The 25,394-nt window shown below is 46.0% G+C and overlaps 1 protein-coding gene across 1 annotated transcript; it reads left to right on the plus strand.

Moving 5' to 3' along the window:
* Positions 1–4,277: 4,277 nt before the first annotated feature.
* Positions 4,278–5,596, plus strand: LOC120645260 (momilactone A synthase-like). Its single transcript, XM_039922070.1, has 2 exons — positions 4,278–4,360; positions 4,471–5,596. The coding sequence occupies exons 1-2, from the start codon at positions 4,317–4,319 to the stop codon at positions 5,255–5,257; spliced, it is 831 nt and encodes a 276-aa protein (XP_039778004.1). The 5' UTR covers positions 4,278–4,316; the 3' UTR covers positions 5,258–5,596.
* Positions 5,597–25,394: the final 19,798 nt, after the last annotated feature.

The raw sequence follows: 25,394 nt of genomic DNA on the forward strand, positions 1-25,394 counted from the left end.
GATGGTTGGCTCGGCCATCGGCGACGAAATGGATGGTGTCGGGGATGGCGACGTGGTGGGTGGAGGAGCGAGCGAGGAGGGGGCGTGGTGGAGATGGTTGGAGGTGGAAGAGGATCTTCTGAAAGCTGATACTAGGTTGTCAAGGGCGCCAGCATCTAGGGTAGCAGGGCCTCGACTATGGAGTTCGTAGTCGCGGCGAGTAATGGCGTCGGGGTTGTTGTCCGGCTGCCCAATGTTAAAGGGGATGAGATTAAGAGAAAGAGAGAGAGATTTGGGAGATTGATAATACTTGCTTAATCTTAATCATCCGAGTACAATAGATTATATAGGCCTTGGCCTCCTAAGCTTAAGGAAATAACCACTAGGAGATCACCTTCCTATGTCCTAGCCACTGATCCCAGCATCCTCGGCGGCGGCGCGCGCCTCTCACACGCGTGGGCGGCGCTGGTACTGCCTGCCCCACATGACATAAATGCATTCTATAATTTTTGCTAGCACTTTTACATATGAGTTGTTAATTTATCTTCGTTAATGCATTTTATTTATTTATGAAATGTTTTTTCCTTTTCTACAATTAATATTAATATAGACCACAAGTGGAAATTATGCTCAAATATTATTTTTCATGCAATTAGTTCCAGTCTTAACCTTGAATAAGTTTATGTGAAGAAACAAACTCAAGTTCTGAAGTCGTCCTTGTTCGTCTGAAAAATTCTTAGTGTGCGGAAAACTAGCCATGTTTGAGTGCTTATTAAAACTTATTTTGCCTAAACACTTCACTCCTTCCCAAGATAAATTTTGTGACCCAACATATGTACTCTGGTATAGTTCTGTTGTGAACCTGTGATAAGTTAGTTTAAACATTCAAAAGCGCAGTCAAAATCTGGAAAAACTCATGTCAGCCTTAACCTGAAAATCGTCCAAGTCTGAAAACAGCCTGAACCCACCCTTTGGCTACTAGTTTTTCTCCAAACTTTGCTCATAAACTCTCCATAATTCCTGTCTAGAAATTACATTCTTATCGGACATGCTCTATCGGACGAATACTAGACACCCAGGGTGGACGGTATTTGAAGCCCCGTCCACCCGGACGGTATATCAAACGCCGTCCGCCACCTAGGAACGCCGTCGCCGCCGCACGCCGCGGCTCGCCCGAGCGCCGGCGAGTCCCACCGGCCGCCGTATTCGATCCCATGTTCTTGCTCCTGGAGACCCTTGCACTGGCGTCGTCGTGCGTGCAGATGGATGCTCGTGGCCGGCGGCCGTGCATGTGGGCGGCTGTCCCTGCTCTGCCGGCGACGGCTGCGGCGTGCCGGCGTGCAATGGCAGTTCTTCTCCTCTCCCCTCCTGCATGTTGCAACCGGGTGTTCAGATTCTGTTTGAAGCTTCATCCATCATACTTCATGCTGTGACTAGGAAGATTCATCAGGACTGAATCGACGAACATCTGGGCATGACGACGATCCCCACCTAGTCGGCTTGCTCAGCCTGCCACTGCTCCAGGGGATGGAGGAAACAGATGATCATGTGGAAATAAAGATCATTATGTGTGATCCTGAAGATAATCCTAGTAGCTAACTTGTGAGATGGTGCCTTTGTTTCAAATCGTCTAATCGAATCTAGTCGCCATGGCACCGATAAAATCCTGATCGGACGATTATTGAATCGTCTAATTGAATCTAATCGAATCGGGGGTTTACCTAGTCGCCTCGGTACCGACTAGAACGACTGACTAGGACGACTAATCGTGATTAGTAGGACGACTTGATAACCTTTCTCTGGATAGCTCCTGCTGATGCGGTACAATTATTAATGGTAGCTGTCATGATCGATTATTAAGCATGCTAATACCGGAGATATACTGATAGGGCAACTGTGCATAGCAGTCAATCGATGATTAAGCGAGAGCGTCCAGAAGGAAGAAGGCTGGTGGGCAAATGTTGGTGGCAAGTAGCAACAAAATGGGAGGCGATCCAGCGAATCTGCGAGCTGACGTGAAACAGCGAAGAAGGGTCTACAAACCTATGGTTTCCAAGCATGTGTTCCGAATCCGCACACAGTTCTTCAACACGAAAACAATTAACTTTGGTGGATTATATTAAATTACTACCTGGCCGCCGCCATGTACAGAAAACTGGACTGGTCAGCATCCATTGTCAGTTAGTCGCGCCACACATTACCCCGTGCACATTGTTTAGCTAGCACAGTCAGCCATCCAAGAACTTTGTAACCCTCATGTTAATCGATCTTTACTGTGCCACCTAATGCAACTAGAAGCTTTGCATCGTCAGATTCTCTGACGATTCCAAGATCAGCTGTCCCACATAGTTCTGACTTCTTTTTTGTCTCTAAAAATAAACAGCTAATTTTATTAGAAAAAGGGACACGGATATTATTATAATCAGCGATAATTGGTGGCTCAGAATTTTATTTTTTCTCAAATTTTTTCCTTGATTCAGTAACCCGTTATTAATCCTAAACACAATAGTATGTTACAGCTAAACTATCCGAAAAGATCAACTTTTATGCTATTTATTATATGAACTAGCCTATCAACCCGTGCTACCACACAGGGTAATTGAAATTAATATATTATAGGCTTATAGATAATAATTAAAATTATCTATCTCATGCCCTCTTTCATCTATTAAATATTCTAACACATACTATAAAATAAATATTTATCATTATCTAATTGCAATAGAGATTTCATTTTGCATTACACCTCCATATGTGTTCGATATATATCTAATTGAACAAATTGTTTGTGAATCGGTATTCTTATCCCTTCCATCATACATGAATACATGGTGACACATATCGTGGTATATTTATATGAATAAAAACTTAAATAATATGGTAATAATGATATAAATAGTAATTTATTAGAATTTTATTTTGGTGCACTTTAATATTTTGTTATAATTACATAATTTAAATTCAGATTTAGAGGTTACTTTAATTTTTAATAATCACATAATTGGATAATTTATATGCAAATTATGGTGTTATGTGCATTATTTTTATAATAGCATAGGTGGGTAATTTACATGAAGATTAGGGTTTACTATAAATTTTTTTTAAAAGGTAGGTAATTTAGATACATATTTAGGGGTTACTTTAGCCTATTTAATGGTAAATGTGGGTAATTTTTTAGGAAAGATAACAGATCTAATAACTATTATGATTAGAGTTGCCGGATTGATGTCCAGATATTTCTGATTTTTGTGAGAATTTTTAAAATTTCTCTATTTTTTGGAGTGTCCACCTAAGATTATAGGTGGCTTCACGTGGAGACTTCAAAAGGAGCGCCCAATTAGCAATAGTAATATTGACAATGGCAAGCGCTAAATAAGATCATCTCACAACTACTGGAGACATCCAAATTCGTGTGGGAGTGATATTTTGAGCTACACTGAAATCTTGTACGAAGTACAACCGATAATATTTGGATGATGTTATAAATTGTACCCTATAAATATTTTTTTGCAATATTAATGTGCACACGGCATGCATATTATAAGCAAGGATGGTATATACTCAGTTTTAGTTTTAAATAATAACCTATGCAAACTTTATTAATGTACGTGGCCCGCTAAGGAAGCTAAGGAAGCAAGTATGTAAGAAAGTAACAAAAAGAATACATTCATCACAAACGTGGAATTTATATGAGTCTGTAATTCATGATTAGAGACACACGACAACTAAATGCGCCTCTGATGTGTTGGTCACCCACGACTGTACATGTGACGCGTCATATTCTCGAAAATTTTGGGGTTTTGATATTGTAGCACTTTCGTTGTTATTTGGCAATTAATATCTAATTATAGACTAATTAAGCTTAAAAGATTAATCTCGTACTAATCAATTAGACTGTGTCATTAATTATTTTTTTCAACTATATTTAGTACTACATGCATATGTCCAAAAATTCGACGTGACGAATACTGTAGAAATTTTTTTTAGAACTAAACCACCTCTCCATTTACCTCAGCCGGACCCAAAGTTTCGGCCATCTATAGAGATGATAACGGATAGGGCGGCAACGCGAGCTGAACTCTGAAAAAGGGTTGAGAAAGCTATGGTTTCCAAGCATGTGTTCTGACATCCTGCGGAAAAAGGGTTGAGAAAGCTATGGTTTCCAAGCATGTGTTCTGACATCCTGCGGCTTGACATACTGGCCAGCGGTCGTCATTTCCAAGCATGTGTTCTTCAACCTGAAAACAATCTCGAGCATCTATAAATAAGACCGTAATGACCTTCAGAAAGGCATCCACTTCTCGGGCAGAACAACAAAAAGTGGTCGGTGGTCAGCCATGGCAAGCCGCAGCTCCCAAGAAGTTCCTGCCGCCGCGAGGAAGTAGGAACCAAATTATTTTCTTCTTCTTCTTGCCCTTTTGCTTTTATATGCGAGTGGCTGTAGATACATGCATTGATGATTCGTCGTGCTCGTCGTCGTCGTCGTTGCAGGCTGGACGGCAAGGTGGTGGTGATCACCGGCGGCGCGAGCGGCATCGGCGCGTGCACGGCGCGGCTGTTCGTGAAGCACGGCGCCCGCGTCGTGGTGGCCGACATCCAGGACGAGCTCGGCGCAAGCCTCTGCGCCGAGCTCGGCCCGGAGAACTCCAGCTTCGTGCACTGCGACGTGTCCGACGAGGCCGACGTCGCCGGCGCCGTGGACCACGCCGTGGCGAGGTTCGGCGGGCTGGACGTCATGTTCAACAACGCCGGCGTGGTCGGCCCGCTGGGCGTCGGCATCCGCGACGCCACCAGGGAGGAGCTGGAGCGCATGCTGGCCGTGAACGTGGTGGGCCCGTTCCTGGGCACGAAGCACGCGGCGCGGGTGATGGTGCCCGCCCGCCGGGGCAGCATCATCTCCACGTCGAGCATGGCGTCGGCGGTGGCCGGCGCGGGGCCGCACGCGTACACGGCGTCGAAGCACGCCGTGGTGGGGCTCATGCGGAACGCGGCGGCGGAGCTGGGGCGGCACGGGATCCGCGTCAACTGCGTCGCCCCCGCGGGGGTCATCACGCCGATGGCAACGGCCGCGGGGATGGGCGGCATGGATGTCAAGACGCTCGAGGCGTTATTGGAGGGCGCGGCGAACCTCAAGGGCGTGGGGCTCAAGGCGGACGACATCGCCGCCGCGGCGCTCTTCCTCGCAAGCGACGACGCCCGGTACGTGAGCGGGCAGAACCTGCTCGTCGACGGCGGCTCCTCCGTCGTCAACCCGTCACTTGGTTTCTTCAGGGACTGAGATGCATGGAGACCCAAGATCGATAGATAATTGCAATCACGTTTCTTCTCGAATAAAATGGGATGCATGTATGGTGTTGTTGTTTTCCACATGTTTGTACGGAGACATTTTAAGTATTACAAGACACTCTATGTACTCCCTCCGTTTCAAAATGTAGGTCGTTTAAACTTTTCTAAATTCATATATTTTGCTATGTATCTAGACATATATGTTATATCTAGATGCTTAGCAAACACTATGAACCTAAAAAAACCAAAACAACCTACATTTTGAAACAGAGGGAGTATCATCTAAAGAATTGGTCCAATTTATCAAAATATTATTGGACCGATTCTTCTACATCTGCACTATAAAATTTGAAATATTTGAAACAAATTTCTAATCAAGATTAGATCCACCATACCATACCTATTTGGTCCCACTTGTTATCTCTGGAAATTTTGCGAAAAGGGTATAGATTCATATTTTTGTAGAAGAAAAATAATTCTGCCGAAATCATAACTATTTTTTACTTGCCTACCCACCCTAGCGGGCTGGCCCTTTTTTCCTTTTCAAAAAAGTATCACCGTAACTTACCATAACCTCTGTCACTACCATCATTTCCGATTATAACTCCACGCGATTGTTTTCACATACCGTATTTGATCAAAGGTTTGATCTCCTCACCATTGGTGATCAATGATCTTCCTCTTCCTCTTCTGTCGTTCATCCCCGAATCCTCCCTTCCTGCTGTGATTCGGCGGTTATCCTCGGCAGGGTTGTTACAATAGGTATAAGAGCCTCCACCCCTACCCCCATTTTTTTCCCGTTCCTCACCAGGAGCGCATCCCGCTCCGATTTGCTCCGCCGAGTCATTCCCGACCCCGGCGTCCCCGTCCCGTGGCCGACGGCTCATCGGCGACGGCCACCGCATAGCGACGATTAGCCGTTCCGGCGTCGTTGCCCACTCAATCTCCTAGCGCCACTTAGGATAGCTGAGGAACTTGAACCTGAGCCTGGTGTCGAGAGCTGGCGCCACGAAAACCCACCAGATTCGAGACGACGATGATGACCACCATGGATGAACTCGCGAAGAAGTTCGAGGGATTCGAGTTTATGATGCAGCAGACGCTGGACAAGGTCAGTGGCATCGATGCTGGCGCTCGTCTGCAGAGGAGTCGTAGGGAACATTGCTCACCATGTCGCAGGAGACGGCATCGCGGTTGCAGCGCTTGGAGACTGCGCCGCCGTAGCCACCGATCCGTCCTCCGCCACCGTCGAGTTGGGTCCACCCCTTCGACCCCAACCTGGCTCTGCCTCAGCCGTCACGCCCATCTGCGACGAGCTCGGAGCGGCCCAACGGGCACCGCATGGACTTCAGCAACTGGGATGTTGGTGGGGGGATACTTGGATCTCGTCCGCCACGCCCGTTCACGGGTATGATCCCTGACTCCAATCTTGCTCCTGATAGTTCGCGAGATTTCGTTCGGGATTCCTCCACCAGACCACCTCACCTCCCTAAACTGCTTTTCCCATCATTTGATGGTGATAACCCTCGCTTGTGGCGTGACCGGTGTGAAATGTATTTTGAGGTCTTCTCGGTGAATTCAAGCTTGAAGATGAGGTTCGCGGCGCTGAACTTCAAAGGAGTTGCTGCGACTAGGCTTCATACGCTGGAGCGGCGTGGCCGCGTTCTTGATTGGGATTTATTCTGCACGGCGGTTTTCGAGAGGTTTGACAGAGACCAGTATCAGATCCGGTTGAGGCAATTGGATTCTTGTTGGTATTTTATAACGTCACGAATAAAATCCGCAAGCGCACGGATACCGCTGTAGCTTTCACCCAAGAGTATTCCAGGATATCGTATCCACTAGGGAACGTGAGTACACTACCTACGGGTTCAGGCTGTCCAAGGACACACACACTAGTGTAGGAGGATAGGAAAAAGAGGACTTTCTAAGATCTAGAATCTATGTTTAGAAGAAAAAATCACGTCGCCGTTATACTTCGAGCTAAAGGTATCGACCGGCTTATACAAGCCGATAGTTCCAATATGTGCTTCTATCCAATATCCGAACATGGAGGATTACTAAAAGGCTCGAACAGGGCTGTCACCACCTGCCGGCTACCTCTACAAACCGTGGGACTATCAGACAACTGAATGGTATAGTCCAGCCTAGACACCACGTCTACGCCTTTCTCTACTAACTCTAGTGGCGTACAGGGTTATCCTTTTCTATCCGGAGCCCACTCTAGAGTCAAATGCTACTCGCTAGCATACACATCAACTAATATAAGGCAGAGATGATAACTTGCGATCTAAACTCTAATTCTAAATAAGCAAAGAAAGTCTCGAACACTTACAACCGAATAAGCATCTGTCGAGGTACAAGCGGAGAAGAGCGCCGACAAGCCCGGCACATCCCCCGACTATCTCCCTCACTCTCGTAGAGGTACAATTTGGAGAAGAGCGCCATTGCCGGCACCCCTCCTGAGTACCTCTACTCCTAAACTCTCTAAGACTACTCTCACTCAAGTGAGAACTCATGAGAAGAGATGGTGTGGTGTGTGGTGTGTGTTGTGTGGTGTGTGAGTGTGACTATTCTCACCCTCTCCCCTTGTATTTATAGGAGGGAGCCACCCCGGGAATGCAGCCAATCCTCCTCAAATCGCCTTCTAGAGCCAATAGGGAAGTGACACGTGGAAGCTGGAGGCGAGAGGGCCCAATGCCAGGTCGGTCGACCTCTTGGTCGGCCGACCTCTGGCCACCGCCTTTCACCCCCAATTTTGGACACGTGACTCATGAGTGGGCCCTTAGGTCGGTTCTTGGTGACTTGGCGCGAAACTATGTCGGTTGCATGCCCTGGTGGGTCCATGGATCTTCTTGCTCGCGTCTGATTGGTCGAGGTGGAATTGCTTTGGATCGATGATGTGTCACGCGTGTGGGCTGAGTTTCCTCTCATGTGCAGCTGCCAAGTGGGTCCCTTTGGCCTTTGGGCTTGCTTGTGCTTGGCCCAGGAATTTATGCCTTGGATAATATGCTCGTTACCTGCAGTTTTGGCCCAAATTCACCTGCACACATTCTCAGACCAGCATCTGTGGAATTCGTCAAATAATCATCCTATGCTAACATTTATTCCTTCTGCTGCTCGACTTTTGCACGATAGTTGACGGTCAAAATAGGTCGTTAGTGACAGTCAACAATTCTCTGAAGCAGACGGGTATTGTCAGCGAATTTCTAGAGCAGTTTGAGCATTTGTCCCACGGTATTCTTCTCTACAACCCATCATACGATGACACATACTTCGTCACACAATTTCTGGGTGGTCTCTGTAAGGAAGTTCGTTCTGCAATTGCTCTCCACTGCCCAAAGAATGTCCAAGAAGCCAGTTCTTTGGCCCTTCTTCAAGAAGCAGAGTTAGAGACTCGCAGCAGAAGGCATGTCAAAGAGTTTGGCCAGCCGAACTTCAAGTCTTCAGCAGTTCTTGAGTGGGCTATGTGGCAGAACCGCCAAAATTAATCCGGCTAAAGTGCACTAAACCTAACTATTATAGAAGAAACAACTAATACGCACTTCAAACGGAGTAATATGACAGTCTGTCGGATAAAATCCCGATAACACCACTGAATATCGGATCGTAACAACATACCTCACTCGAAGGTGAGCCCAGAGATTACAATAACCAACTTTAATAGTAAATGTTATTATAAACTGAGTTTGAGAATTCAAATAGAGTACCTCAGAAATTTGAAGTAGATAAGTTCTTCAGAGTTTATAAACAGCGGAAAGAAAAACGATAACTAGCGACGATATATGACATCATGATGAAGCCCGTATATGACGTCAATCTCACCAAGTATTCACCTGAAAATAAGGTTAAAAGCAAGACTGAGTATACTAATACTCAACAAGACTGACCCGTCTAAGGGTATAACATAGCCCTTTAGCTAGACATGTAAGGTTTGTGAAGGCTCTGGAGTTTCTTTTGCTGAAAAGCAATAAAGAGTAGATCCTTAATGTCAAATTTTAGCTTTCAGAATTCTAGTTGGATTAACCATTCTAGGTTTGCATCTATCTATACAAACATGGTAGAGAAATTATTTGCATACAACAAGATTGAGTATCATCTTTGTTTAACTTCTTACTCTATGTGGCAAAGAGATTAAGCAGGCTCAATATCCGTGAGCGGCAGAACAGTTCGAACCGAATTTCAATCCTTGCAAGGTAAACCTAACACACACGCTTTGAGAACTGACGAGTCACTCCCAAGCAACCTTTTACCTTTCATTCCGGTTCATGGATCAGTGCCACTTTCCCCAGCTATAGGGCTCTAGACCTCGTCCCTCATAGTCGTGGCATAGCGCTACAAGTTCCATCTTATACATTTTATTCATCCTATCTCTAAAAGAGAGTGGGAGGTATGTCCACTTGCTGGGCCGATTGGTTAATAGGCTTGCTGCGTATCATATTTACGGCATGTGGCTAGTACTTTCAAACGCTTAACCAATACTACCACACACTGCGGCCTTAGCAAAATTTTATCAACACAGACGGATTTCCACCATGAAACTAGTTGAAACTAGTAACCCAATCCGTCCATGATCCTTATAGTGATTGTAGAAAGTAAACAATCAACTCCTATGAAGCTCGCGAGTGACAGGCAATCACTCGACTTTTACCGGTCCTATTAGCATAGTAGCTAGTCGAACTCTGTTTCTAGTGTTCCATCAATAGGTACCTAGGAATATGCATCTAAGGTTTTCAATCAACTCCAATAACTTAAATGCACAAGTAAACAATAAGTGGCATAATTTGAAATAATAGGATTATGCACCGGAGCTTGCCTTTAGAAGGGTCTATAGAGTTAGTAGATTTTAGTTCTTCTGAATCGGAGTTCGGGACTTCAGTTAATTCCACGATGTTGGTTGGACTTCATGCAGTTCATTCTTGGATTCCGGGTTCACGTTCAGGTCTTCGTTATCTTCCATAATGTTTACTTGGACTTTAGAAATATCCTCGTCTGGTTCCTGGATGAGTTCGTATATTCCGTCGACTAGCGATATTATTTCTATATGCAATGTAATACTCGAAATTAGTGAAGTGCTTAAGTATAGCTTTCCTTCACTAAAAAGTTGTTATCCAATAAAGTAAACATTTAAGACCAAGCTTAAAGTGTTACTTTACTGGGTAAACGTTTATAGAGTAAAAGTAAACATAAGGAACTCCATAAAATAACAAAATTAGCGACATTAAGAAACATGGTTTGAAATTAAAAGAAAGAAAGGGTAAATCTATTCAGGAACATGGGGCGGGTTGAATTCAAATTTAGAATTTGAATTCAAAAGAATTTCAACAACTAGGGTTCAAACATCAAACATCAATTCAAGGTCCAAAAGAAAAGATCATGTATATAAATTAAGTTTAAACATGGAGCTTATTCTAACAAAAACAGGAACAACACTAACATGCATGACTTAACCCTAGAATTTAAGAATAAATAAAAAACTCAAGCTAGACAGTAAAAAAATATTCCCAAAAATTACCATCAACTACTTATGATCAGTAGAGCTCATAGTAAAATATATGAACCTAAGAAATTAACAAGAACATGGTTTAATAAACAAAACAGGTGTATATGCTAGAAATAAACAAAGCACATGAAATAACAAGCAAAAGTCAAGTATTTGGACCACAAATTTTACACAGGACTATACATAGCACATAGATTACATGGTTCAAAAATCAAGCATTTAAAGGCTATGGTTAAAAAGATATAAATAAATCACTCATTTGCTAACAATTAAACTAGAGCACATAATACAAGGTTTCATACAAACTTTGGTAAATAAAGTTGTAGAGTTAGTTAAGAGGAACACAACAAAATTAATTTGCCATTTTTTTGATTTTTCTATATTTTTCTAGGATTTTTCAAAATTTACAAGCAAAACATAAAAAGGGGCTGGACTTTTTGCAGAAAGGACCCTTGAAGATTTTAAAACCTTGCAATCAGGTCCCTATGGCCATGGCCGGCGTGGGGAGCTCGGCTCCGGCCAAATTCCGGCGTGGGAGGGCCATGAGAGCAAGAGGAGGCTTGGGGGAAACAGTGAGGGGAGTCGTGCGCACCTTTTGGTGGCTTGGGTAGGGTGCGGGATGACCTATGGTGGCGGCGCCACGGGGACAGGCGGGTCGCGGCGGCACTCTGCCATGGCGGTGGCATTCCGGCAAGGGGTACATGGGGCAGCTGGGGTGAAAAGTTTCACTGGAAGGAGGTGAAGCTAGTGAGTTGCTCAATTTGGGTAGGGATGGGGTGATGGGCGTGTTCCCGCGGCGAGCTCAGAGCTCAGCTTCAATGGCGGTAGTGGATATCGGGGTCCGGGCCGATTAGGGCGTATTTATAGGCCGGGCTAGGAGAGGATGAGTGAGCAGAAGGGTAGATAGGCTTCGCCGAGGCTGGGGGCACGATCCTGCGGTGGTGCTCGTGCTCCAGTGGGTAGTCCGGCGAGCTGGCGCGGTGCGGCGGCGTGGCACATGCTCGAAGGGCCAGCAGGGGCAGCTGTGGTGGCAGCAGGAGCTTTAGGGCGACGCGTGGAGTTGGTTGGACGGAGATCCGAGGAGACGCGGCGAGTCCTGGGGCGGAAAACCACGGCGGCGGCCAAACGGCGGCGACGGCGGCGTCCTCAGTTCAACAAAAAGAGAAGCAGAGAGGAGGAAGAAGGAAGGGAGTTTTTGCGATTTTCCAAAATTTCAGGGGTCAAACTGAAAAGTAAAATTCCTCGTTGATCTAGGGCTCAAATGAAAAAGTGTTCAACATGAAAGTTGTGTAACTTTTTAAGATCTACAACTTTCCTGTTGTGCAAATTTTCACTAGATCAAATGATTTTGAAATATTTTCAAATCCGTCAAAACTTTCATTTACAAATAAACATAACTTAAGTTTTAAAATTGCAAGGGTAGCCCTAAGCATAAATATATCTTTTTATGAGGGTAAAAGTGAAAAACAAAAATATGGATTTTAACCCCTCATAAATTTTGAAATTTTGTCTTTTGCAAAATTATTTTGTAAAAAGGACTTTGCATTTTTTCCAAAATAACAAAAATACCCTTGCTCTAAAAATCATGGTTTAAATTTTTAAATCAACACAAAAATTTTATTTATATATTTTTTAACCCCTAAAACCTGGATTGTCACAGGCTAGGAGCCTGAACCCAGACAAAGGACCTGTAGGCAAACACAAGCCGGATGGCCCTGAGCTTGATGATAAGCTCAAAACACTAATTGCCTTCAGAAGGAAGAATGGGCTATGTTTCAAGTGTGGGGAGAAGTGGGGACATGGCCACAAATGCCCACCACAAGTCTCCCTTCATGTCATCGAAGAGCTTCTCGATGCAATTGACATGCAGGGTGATTCCATGTCAGACTCTGATGAAGATGAGGCAGAGCCTGATTGTGTGCTGGCTGTGAGCTTAGAGACCAGTGTTGTAGCTCCAAAAAGAAGAACTATGAAGCTTCATGGAATGGTGGGCGATAAGGAAGTATTGATTTTAGTGGACAGTGGCAGTGTAGCCACCTTTGTCAGTGATCAGTTGGTAAAGTAGCTTCAGTTGTAGACCACACTTTGAGATACTGCTCAGTACATCACTGCTGATGGTACCCCAATGATGTGCAGCACAGTTGTAAAAAGTCTACAGTGGACTTCTCAAGGGCACACATTTTCAGTTGATGCTGGTGTTCTTCCTCTCAAGTGTTATGATATGATTGTGGGGGAAGATTGGTTGGAAGAGTGCAGCCCCATGTGGGTACACTGGAGAAAGAAAGTGATGAAGTTCACCTATCAAAAGAAGAGGATTACTTTGCAAGGGGTTAAACCAGTGGTCACAAAGTGTGCAGCTGTAAACACTCGCAAACTGAAAGGATTGTTCAGAAGAGGAGCTATGACTCATTGTTTACAGCTCATTCATGAAGTTAAGCAGTGCCAGCTACAGGAGCCTGAACCATCAGTGTGTTCTCTGAATTCAGCTGATACAGCAGACACAGTGCCTGCTGTTAAGGAGATATTGCAGACTTTTTCTCACCTATTCAGTGGACCTTCCTCACTTCCTCCTGTCAGAAATTGTGATCACCACATTTCCTTAGTTCCTAGGGCTCAACCTATCAACACAAGAGCCTACAGATATGCTCCTCATCAGAAGACAGAAATTGAAAAGCAGTTAGCGGAGATGCTGAGAAATGGAACAATAAGACCCAGCTCTAGCCCATATTCTTCCCCAGTTCTGCTAGTCAGAAAGAAGGATGGATCGTGGCGATTTTGTGTGGACTATAGACAACTTAATAGCATCACCATTAAAAACAAGCACCCAATGCCAATTGTGGATGAGCTGATAGATGAGTTGGCTAGGGCTTAGTGGTTCTCCAAGTTGGATTTTAGAGCTGGATACCATCAAATCCGAATTTCTTCTGGGGATGAGCACAAGATGGCCTTCAGAACCCACAGTGGTCTATATGAATTCCTTGTGATGCCCTTTGGACTCACTAATGCCCCTGCTACTTTCCAAGGAGTGATGAACCAAATTTTTGAGCCTCTACTAAGGAAAGGTGTACTAGTATTCATGGATGACATCTTGATCTACTCTGCCACCTTAGATGACCATCTGCTCCTGTTGCAACAAGTGCTTGACACAATCCAGCAGCACAACTTCTTCATAAAGCTATCTAAATGCCCTTTTGCACAACAGCAAATTAAGTATCGTGGTCACTGTATTTCTGCACAAGGGGTTTCCACAGAGACATCCAAAGTTGAGGCTGTGCAACAGTGGCCTATGCCCTCAAATTTGAAGGAGTTAAGAGGTTTATTGTGTCTCACCGGATATTATAGAAAATTTATTAGGCACTATGGCATGATCAGCGGGCCTTTGACAGCCTTGCTCAAAAAGGGCACACAGTTCCAGTGGTCACCTTCAGCAAAGGAAGCTTTTGTATTGTTGAAAAACGCACTGGCTGAAGGTCCTGTGCTGGCTATTCCTGATTTTGCAAAAACTTTTGTCCTAGAGACAGATGCTAGTGACCAAGGGCTAGGTGCTGTGTTGATGCAGGATGATCACCATGTGGCTTACCTCAGTAAAGGACTTTGCCCCAAGAACCAAGCTCTCTCAACCTATAAAAAAGAATGCATGGCAATTCTCATGGCTATGGATAAATGGAGACCTTATCTTCAGTATAAGGAATTTGTCATCAGAACTGACCATAGAAGCTTGCTCTATCTAACTGAACAAAGAGTACACACCAAACTTCAGCAGAAAGCATTGCTCAAGCTCATGGATCTACAGTTCAGAATAGGGTACAAGAAGGGGATTCATAACACAGCTACTGATGCTCTATCTAGGTACCCAACCTCTGCCTCAATGTTGGCTATTTCTTCCTGTACTCTGGCCTGGCAAAAGAACTTGATTAAAGGATATGAAGAAGATGATTCTGCAAGACAGTTGCTAACTGAATTGGTTGTATCCCCTGAAAACAGCAATGGTTTTTCATTGGTAGATGGAATTATCAGGTTCAAGGGCAGAGTTTGGCTGGGTAATGTGATTCAGGCTTTGCATAGTAGTGGTGTGGGTGGACACTCTAGATTTCTGGCAACTTATCACAGAATAAAATCATTCTTTGCCTAGCCCAAGATGAATGACAGTATCAAGGTCTTTGTGCAGACTTGTGAGGTGTGTCAACAGACTAAAACTGAACATGTCAATGTGCCAGGTCTGTTGGAACCCCTGCCTGTTCCTGTTGTCGGTCGAAACCCACCGGCGAGTAGCGACGGGCAACACGAAGAGCCGGGAGGTTGCCAGGGCGCTGGCAGGCACTGCTCCCTCGTCGACGGCCCGCAATTCCGTCACGCGCCCGGAGGTTTTGTGGAAAACCAGGCGTGCCACCTGACCTATACCCAATCAGGAGGGTGCAAACGAGCTTCAAACAGTTTCCTGCATACAAAGACACGTGTAAACATAAGTCCGAGCCGTGGTCGGCTCCCCGGGACGACTCTTGCATCGGCTTTAAAGAGCCGATCGAGTCCCGGTGTCGGATTGGATCTGCATCTATCCAGATATTGATGAATAAAGCAAATAACTGTAAAGCTGCTTCAATTAAATCTAACTAATCTAATCCACGATGGTAAAAGCTTCACTGCTAGATCGGAACATCCTACACGTGACTAGGCCTAATGAACGTAACAGACAACTGAACCAGAACCCAAAACAGAGGCCTAAGAACAAGCAAGAGCCGATTCCCGGAACAATCCCTATCAAGGCCAAGATAAAGCATCTACTACACCACCGGATCATCCAATCCGTTTGCAAGGCCTAACCTAGCAGATATTACGCCAACTCCTAAGATAAGAGCAAACCATAACAGATTAGATCTACTAGACTTAAAAGAAGCAGGGTGTTGCCTCTGTGTGACTAATTCTATGTGACAAGAACTAGCATAAGATTGAAACGTGACAGCACAGAGACAACGTGATATTCGTAGATGATAAGCAACGAAGCATAACAGATCTACTAAAAGCCATGCTATGAACATCGGGATAACTAGCATTACTCGCCATCAAAAACGCTTCAGTACGAGTAATACCAAGGTAAAAGCAAGAACAATACTGCCCTGATCGCGAGAGGCAATCAGGGTAGCATGGCGCTTACTTGGATGAAACCCTAGGATTAGGGGTGGCGATGCGCCGAGAGTTGTTGTTTGCGAGACGTGATGACGCTCTCCTTTACGAATAACAAAGGGTACATATTTATAGTCCGGAGACTTGGGAAACAATCTAAACTAATCTTGTCCCGATTGGACTCTATCTCTAATCTTGAACTAAATCTAAGGATACATGGCCCATGCGGCCCAGATGCTCACGCAGGAGCCGATTTACAAGCCTTCTTCAATCTTCTGCTTTAAGCCCATCTTGCTTTCTGCCAATAAATTAATCCTGTTAATTTATGGCGATAACACATGCCCCCTAGTTTTGGCAATGATAGTTCCAAAACCAATCTGTCGCTTCATCTTCCCGTTAATGCTCATTAAACATACTATAACCACCAAGGAAGACACAACGTCTCTGCAACTGGCTCCTCGTAGATCGTGAAACTGCCGATCCATCTCCCATCTTTTACTATTTAACTTCACCCCGAATCGGCTCTTTTCCACAGCAAACTCCTTCTTCCTCCCAAAGCCAGTAGCGCAGAAACCCCAATCCTTCACCAGCCATGGCCATCTCTTCTTCCTCCGGCTCCAACTCTTTTGGAGACTCCTCTTCTTCCTCTTCTCCTCCTTCTTCTTCCCCCCTTCCTGCTTCTTCCGTCGACTCCATCCCGGAGAGTCGGGAGCCGACGCCAGAGTGGGACCCAACCGCAGCGTATGAAGCGCTGGCTCCTCTGCACTGGGATGCAGAGGAGTTCGACTTCGGGGTTGCCTCCGAGGAGGACGAACCCACAACTGAGGGAGAAGACCTCCGGCTCCTGTTCCAGGAGGAGTCGGAGAAGGGCGAGGAAGAAGACCCCTCTTCGGACGGAGTCGACTCTTCCTCGGAAGAGGAGATCGACTCCCCCTCCGATGACGACGAGCCGATGGGCGGAAAGCCCTTCCGGTTCCTCGGGTCCTCCGAGGAGGACAGCGAGGAGGAGAACAGCGGCGACGGCGACGGCTGGAGCGACTCCGGGTCCGAAGGCGGCAGCAGCGCCTTCAGCAGCGACGACGACGACGACGACAGCGACGACGACGGCAGCGGGGATGCGCCGGCCCGAAGCCCCTAGCGTCGTAGGTACTAGGTACCTACGAACAGTTGTAGTAGTATCGTAGCATTGTAGGGGTAGGATCCCAAAGCCGAAGGATTATTTCCTTTGTAAAATCGGCTTTCCTTGTAATAAACTTTCCTTTAATGAAATCGAGTTTCTTCAATTTCGTGTGTCTTCGTTTACTTTCCAAAAAGCCGATGGCAACGCATCAGGCTCCTATAAATATCCAAGACCCGTCGAAATTCAAACTAGAAGTAACCCGCACAAGAGTAGAATATCGCTTCCAGCTTGAACCGAACTCGACGCACTCTCAAATTCGAGCATAATTCGAAAACCAAGTTCTACAAATCCGAGCAAGAACTCTCCAAGCAGCCGGAATTCGAATCAGAGCCTACAACAATCAAACCCTAAGTCAACAGATCTGAACCATGGCAGATTCTGCAGCTCAGACGACAAGCTCTACAACCGATGATACGACAATCTGCGGCCTGAAGGTAATATTCGGCCTAATCCTTTAGTTTTCTTCAGCTCACCAAGCTTCTGAAACTAAAACTCTGAAACATGACACCATACATATACTTCTGAATTTCTGAACTTCAGGTGTCAGACATCCTTCTGCCGCATCCCTCCAATCCAAAATCTTTCTGTCTTGGCCCACAAACCCATGAAAACCCCACAGATTTGATCTCTTGTGAAGCAAATAGGATCCCTTTTGTGAGTCAAAACATCGATCTGAACCTCTGGGCCGACTGCTTAAGAGCCTGGCCTAATCCACCTGAGAGCTGGATTACATGGTACAGCAGAGTAGCAAAAGCTCACATGCACTTATGGCAGCATTTAAACATAGCCGATGCACTTAGTTTATCACTATCACCCCTTGACAAAGATGAAAATCTTCTGAAAACCATCGGCTATTTCTGGTCTGATGCTCTGAATTGTTTCCTCTTTAGTCATGGACCCATGACCCCTACTCTGCTGGATGTTACCATGATCACTAGACTAGACATTAGCTCTCCTAATCCTGCTGCTCACAAAATGACAGAAGTCCTCTTCAAACTTTCTTCCAAAGTTAACTGCACAAACTGGGGTACTTACATGAGTCAGCACATGAAAACAAAAGGTCCAGTGACTGAGAAGGAACACACAGTCTTCTTAAATCTTTGGCTAGAGCACTTCATCTTCCGTGGTCCTTCTTTAGCTCCAACTAAGAACTATCTTCCCTTGGCCTATCACCTGGCCCATGGTAATCACACCGGCCTAGGCAAACTTTTCCTTGGAGAAACCTACAGATATCTCCATTTGATGACATCTAACTTGCTCCACCACAAGAAACTGAGAACTGGAGGCCCTTGGTGGTTTATTCAGTTGTGGGCACAACTGTACTTCCAGCACCATATCCCCAACTTCCAAGGCCTGACCAAGAACTCCTTCCCTGATGAGAATGGCCAACCAATTAGATGTACTAGTTATGGCCAAGCTTTATTCAGTCTCCCTGGCAGTAAACTGAATTCAGCAGATACAACAAACTGGTTCAGAGTCTTCTACAAAGGACTAGATAATCCCCTATATTTCCCATTTACTGAATCTGAATCCTTCGAAAACCCAACTACCTTCAGACTAGATAGTTTTGCCGATGAGGACAGCACTCGGCATCTGTATTCTTTGATGATTCGACCTGGCTTCCTTCCTGTTGGCATCAGCACCTCTAATAGAATTATCAAGCCAGGTTATAAATCTTAACAGCCAGTCATAGTAGCTTGGCAATTTGGCCTAGGACAGGTCCCTCCCCACTTCCATATTCACCACTTGGTGGAGAGCAGAGCCGATCTGCCTGATGGTCTCACTAGCTCAAGATGCTATAACATGTTTGATGACCTCCACATTCCAATACCAGCCGATCTGTCCTTCACATTCTCATCAATCGGCTTCAGCACATGGTGGGGAATGTGGAAAACACATGTATTCAGGAGAGCTCCAAGTCCTCGACTGCAGCAAATCGATCCTGAATATGTAATCCCCGAGGAAGAGGTACTGAATTTATGTATTTTATTCCTCCCAAATCCTCTATTCCTTTCTCTTGGCTAAACCTGCTCATCCTGTTAGCAGCAACAAGATGGTCCAGAACCTATGACCAGCACTGGGGAGCCATTTCACTTCCTTCCAACTGCTCCTGATGTACTCTTCTGCAAAGGATCACCACCAATGAAGAAAATGATAATGACTGTTCAACCAGACTTACTTCAGCCGGCTTCCAAACGAAGACAAACTTCTGCAAGCGTTGCCCCCCCGAGTCTTAACCAAGAAAAGGAAGATGATCACAAGGCGAGTGGTCAAGAAACCAGCACCAACTTCCCCAAATCCATCAGAGTCCAACACCAACCAGGTAACTCATCATCAAAAACCTTCTTCTCTATTTCATACATATGTACTCTGGTTGACTGTAATTCTATTTCCAAGATGCAGCCGAAGAAATCCCCAATGTAGAAAGCCTGGATCAACATGAGATGGCTGCAACTCCTGATGCGCTAATGGATGCAAATAAGGAACAAGCTGATACAGTCGATGTTCTTGACGTTAACACCAGCTCTGATAGGACGATTGCTCCTGAACCGCCCAACACTTCTTCTTCAGAACAGGTAACATTACAAAACCAATTCTGAACCAGCCGATAACCCCATAAATGCATCTCGCTCTAACTCCAGATACGCCCATAGGCTTTGATATTTCAGGTTTGCTTTCCTTCGACCCGGCATCAATGGGTCTGACTGTCCCTGGAGCAGAAACATCATCTCTGCAGCAATCGGCTAACTTGGCACATCAGCTTCAACTCATCAAGGATCTTCTATCTGCTCCAATTACTGCTCTAGTTGATGATTCCAGCAACATAAAGAATATCTTCAAGCAAATAGAATCCCAACTCCCAGAACCATTGCAAATCAAGCTCTGGCCAGCCAGCAACCTTCCATTCTTTCGGATAGAAGTAAGTAAAGCACAACAAAGGATGGAAGCACGTCGCTCTCAAGCTTCTCTGAAAGCTAACATTACCCAAAAGTGCAAGGCCCTCAACCAGAAGAATGCAACTCTAGATATCAAAGCTGACGTGTCTGCCAACATGAATTGACTCGACCTCCTGAAGAAAGAACTGGCGGAGCTCGAAGAAAAGGTCCGCACCACCAAGGAACTCATCCAAGCCGAGGAAACTTCCATTGCAAACTCCAAACAAGAAACCCAGGAAATAGCCGAGCAGATACAAACAGAGTTTGCAGAGATCAGCACCTTGAGTCGGCAGATAGTTACAGGCGATGACAAGGATGACGAAGCGATTGTAGCACGAGCAGACGCCGTCCGAACTGAAGCCATCCATGCCATAGAAGAGTTCCTGAACCAGTAGATAGGCTCAAGAGATGATTAGTACTGCCTGTTAACCTGAAACTCACAACTGTTTAAAAACATCTTAAGTGGATGGTTACACATCGGCTGTTCGCTTCTCATATATATTTTTACTAGCCAACTCAAAGCGTTGGCCTGTCATGATTTTTTTTTCTTTTTTTCCTTTTTTTTACTGGCCAACTCAACGTGTTGGCCTCTTCTCTCTTTTTTTTACTGGCCAACTCAACGTGTTGGCCTTTCTCAATATAGCCAGATGGATGTCATCGGCTCTTGTTACTCGCCTTCCCACATGCTCGGGAAATACTTCTTGAGATGTTGACCATTGACAGCAACAGGAAACTTGACGCCGTCCAATTCCTCGAGCATGTATGCATTCCCAGGCAAAACTTGATCAACCTTGTATGGCCCGTGCCAAGTTGGAGACCATTTACCAAACTTTTTATCTTTAGTTCCCAATGGCAATACTGCCTCCCAAACCAAGTCTCCAACTTGGAAATCTTTAGGCTTGACCTTCTTGTTGTACGCACGGGCAACTTTAGCTTTATTTTCCTTGATCTTTTCCAACGACCAAAGTCTTAGCTCTGTCAGGTCCTCCACATTATCGTTCATCAAGGCCGCATACTATTCAGCAGATAGATCATTCTGAAACTCAACACGCCTTGATCCGGCCGTGATCTCCCATGGTAGCACAGCATTCTGGCCGTAGACTAGATGGTACGGCGACGTCTTGGTGGACCCATGACATGAAATACGATATGCCCACAAAGCTTCTGACAACACCTCATGCCAGTGCCTAGGATACTCGTCGATCTTTCTCTTTATGAGCTTGATGAGGCTCTGGTTGGATGCTTCAGACTGTCTATTAGCTTGGGCATAATACGGAGATGACCTGATCAGCTTAATCCCCATGTCATCGGCAAACTTTCTGAACTCCTCCGATATAAAGACCGATCCTCCATCGGTCGTAATGGTCTGAGGGATCCCGAATCTGTGAATGATGTGCTCTTTGACAAAGCTGATCACATCTCTTGACGCTACTGACCTCATGGGCACTGCCTCCACCCACTTTGTAAAATAATCTGTGGCAGCTAAGACCCATTGGTGCCTTTACTAGATGACGGGTTGATCTGACCACTCATGTCCATGGCCCAACCTCTGAATGGCCACGGTTTGATGATCGGATTCATTACTGATGCTGGCACTATCTGAATCTTGCCGAATCTCTGACATGCTTGACATCCCTTATAATATTTGAAACAATCTTCAAGCATAGTGGGCCAGTAATATCCCGATCGCCTACTCAACCACTTCATCTTATGAGCCGATTGGTGAGTACCGCAAGCTCCTTCATGAACCTCATGCAAGAGCCGATTTGACTCTGAAGGTCCCAGACATTTAAGTAGTAGTCCTTCCAAGGTCCTATAGAACATGTCATCCCCTATCAGAACATACTTCATGACCTTGAGTCTTATCCTTCTGGGTGCCCCCCGAGCTGAATCCTTCAAGTAATTGAAGATATCGGCTCTCCAGTCTCCGAGTTCTAGAAACTGAACCTCCACCTCGACTCCATCGACTGTTTCCTTGTAGCCAGAAGCCATCTGTGCCAAATCATTGGCTTCATTGTTCAGAGTCCTGCGTATCCAGTGGAAATTGATGTACCTGAATCGTGACATCAACTCACGACACTGCATCCATATCAGGAAAAGAGCCTCGCTTTCACATCTATACTCCTCCATGAGCTGAGAAATCACCAGCTTTGAATCTCCAAAAATTTCCACCGCTTCTGCACCGGCTTCGAGAAGCAGTTCCATCCCTTTGCGAACGGCTTCATATTCCACCAGATTATTGGTGCATGGGGCAGTCATTCTGATAGAAAAGGACTAAGTCGCCCCACGAGGCGATACCAACAGAATCCCCACACCGCACCCATCATCAAAAGCCGATCCGTCAAAGAACATAGCCCAAGCACGAATAAATAACGCAGCAATATCAGTGCTGATCCTGTCTGCAACAAGATCCGCCAGTGCTTGTCCTTTGACTGCTTTTGCAGGCTGGTACCGGATATCGAACTCTGACAATGCAAACATCCATTTTCCAAGTCGGCCTTTCAGGACAGGAGCCGATAGCATGTGCTTTATGACATCCGATTTGCATATGACAATTGTTTCCGCCGAGAGCAAAATATGACGAAGCTTCGTACATGTAAAGTATAAGCAAAGGCAAAGCTTCTCGATTTCAGGGTACCTGGTCTCGGAGTCTAACATGTGTGTACTGAGGTAGAAAACCACCCTCTCCTGGCCGTCATGCTTCTGAACCAACACAGAAGCAATGGAAGTGTCACCCACGGATAGGTACACGTAAAACGGCCTATCATGCTGAGGAGGAACCAACACTGGAGGCTTTGACAAATATTCTTTGATTTCATCAAAAGCTTGCTGTTGTTCTGCCCCCCCAGCGAAACTCATCATCGGATTTGATCTTCACCAAACCCATGAACGGCTCAATGCGTCCAGACAGATTAGGGACAAATCGTCTGACAAAGTTAATTTTACCGATGAGCTTCTGCAATTCTCTCTTCGTAGTAGGTGGTTTCAACGTCTTCACAGCTTCTTGACTCTTTAGGCCGATCTCGATTCCCCGTTCATGCACCAGGAATCCCAGAAATTGACCGGCCGATACGCCGAAGGCACACTTCTTTGGGTTCATTTTGAGCCCAAACCTTCGAGTCCGTTCCAGAACTTGGCGCAGATCTTCTAGATGCCCCCTAGCTGATTTGGACTTGACCACAACATCATCAATGTAGATTTCTACCAATTTGCTGATGAGATCATGAAAAATGTAATTCATGGAACGTTGGTACGTTGCACCAGCATTTTTCAGTCCAAAAGTCATAACCAAGTACTCGAACAAACTGACTGCGCCTGGCACTCTGAACGCGGTCTTGTTCACGTCTTCCGGGACCATGAAGATCTGGTTGTAGCCGGCATTGCCGTCCATGAAACTCATCATTTTGTGGCCAGCAGCTGCGTTGATCAATGTCTCTGCAACAGGCATCGGGTATTCGTCCTTCGGCGTTGCTCTGTTGAGATCTCTAAAATCGACGCAGACACGCCACCGGCCATCCTTCTTTTGCACCGGTACCACACTGGAGATCCATTCTACATACCGGCACGGCCTGATGTACCCGGCATCCAACATCTTCTCCACTTCTTTCTTGAGTTCTTCCAGAACTTCGGCCTTCATCTGACGTGCTCGTTGCTAGAACGGCCGAAACCCTTTTTTGAGCGGGAGCCGATGCTCGATGATGCTTCTATCCAGACCGGGCATCTCAGTGTAGTTCCATGCAAAACAGTCCTGGTACTCTTTCAGTAATGCAATCATCTCCTCACGCAAGACCGGATCCAACTTCTTGCTGATAAATGTTGGCCATGGCTTATCCCCAGGACCGGTGTCAACCTCTTCCAAATCGTCAGCTGACGTGAACCCGTATCCTAGTTTGCCATCGTCTGAAAAACCAGCTGCGAACGCAGGCGGGTCTTCCTTATCCGCAAGATCAGCGGCGTACACAGGGAGATGGCAAGAAAAATTATTTGGCCAACCGCACGGGCTGGCCACTTCTATACTTCCATTATCATTCGGAACCAAATAGTCGATGAGTGGCCAACTGCCAGAGCAGGCCATCGTATGTACATGATGTAAGAATTCCGAACACAAACAGGATTTTTCTATTTTTTGGGGCCGGTCACTGGGACCGGCCTCTCTATCTCTATTACATCCCTCAGTATGCCAGGATGCGTCTACTCTGTGAGGCTAATGGATAAGACCAGCCTCAGTCCGTTTTTTGTTGCTTCGATCCGATCACAATCTTCCAGGGCGACCCCTGAGATCGGCTCTTGCCCATCCGCATCCCAAGCGTTCATGTCTACGAGTGAAACCTCACTGGAATCATCTGCACGGACTACCTCCACTTCATCGCCATCCCATTGGACGAGATACTGATGCATTGTGGAAGGGATACAACAGTTGGCATGGATCCAATCCCTCCCAAGCAATACCGTATATGTACTCTTGCTGTTGATGATGAAGAACGAAGTCAGGATCATCTTGCGGCTAACTGTCAGCTCCACATTAAGAACCCCCATTGCTTCTGATGGTTGTCCGTTGAAGTCATTGAGCATCACATTGGTCTTGATCAGATCAGCAGAAGAACGACCCAATCGGCGTAGCACAGAGTACGGCATCAGGTTGACTGCGGCACCAGTGTCGACCAACATCCTGTTTACAGGCTTGCCGTCGATGAAGCCCTTAAGATACAATCCCTTCAGGTGCTTGTAGCTTTTCTCCTTGGGCTTCTCGAAGATGATTGGCCGCGGGCCGAGATCCAACTGCGCGATGGCCAATTCTTCCGATTGGGGTGCCCGAAACTCCGATGGGACCACAAACACCATGTTCACATCAGCCGATGGCTTCTCATCGGCTTTTGTCTGCTTGGGGCGCCACTCCTTCCTTGGAGGGCGCCTCTCCTCCCTTCGCAGTCGCCTGACTTGCTCCGCGAGATCCGGACGCGCCTTCCTCAGCACGTAGAGGTACCTTGCTTCTGCCTCTTCGAGCTTGCGCAAGCGCTGCACTCTGCGCTTCTGCGAGCGATTAAGCCCGTCAGGACACCACCATGGGCGATGGTACCTGTCTTCTTCTTCTGGCTCGGAATCACTCCTGGATGGGCGCCTCACACGGTCATCTTGACGTGTTCTGGGCCCTAAGCGCCGGAACACCGATGTCTCGTCCCACTGGCGCCCTCGAGGCCTGCACTCCAAGCAATCATCTATAGTAGGCAATCGGCTCATGCCAGAGTTCCAGCAATACCTGAAGAACGGGCAATGCCAGTGGTCGCGTATAGCCTGGCGTCTCCCCAGTGTCCTTCCTGTGCGGTGCTCGTACTCGTCCTCTTCCGATTCGTATCGGCGGCGCAGCTTGTACTGGTACTGGTACTTTTCC

This window comes from Panicum virgatum, chromosome 8K, assembly GCF_016808335.1.
Source record: "Panicum virgatum strain AP13 chromosome 8K, P.virgatum_v5, whole genome shotgun sequence".
Classification (NCBI taxonomy): domain Eukaryota; kingdom Viridiplantae; phylum Streptophyta; class Magnoliopsida; order Poales; family Poaceae; genus Panicum; species Panicum virgatum.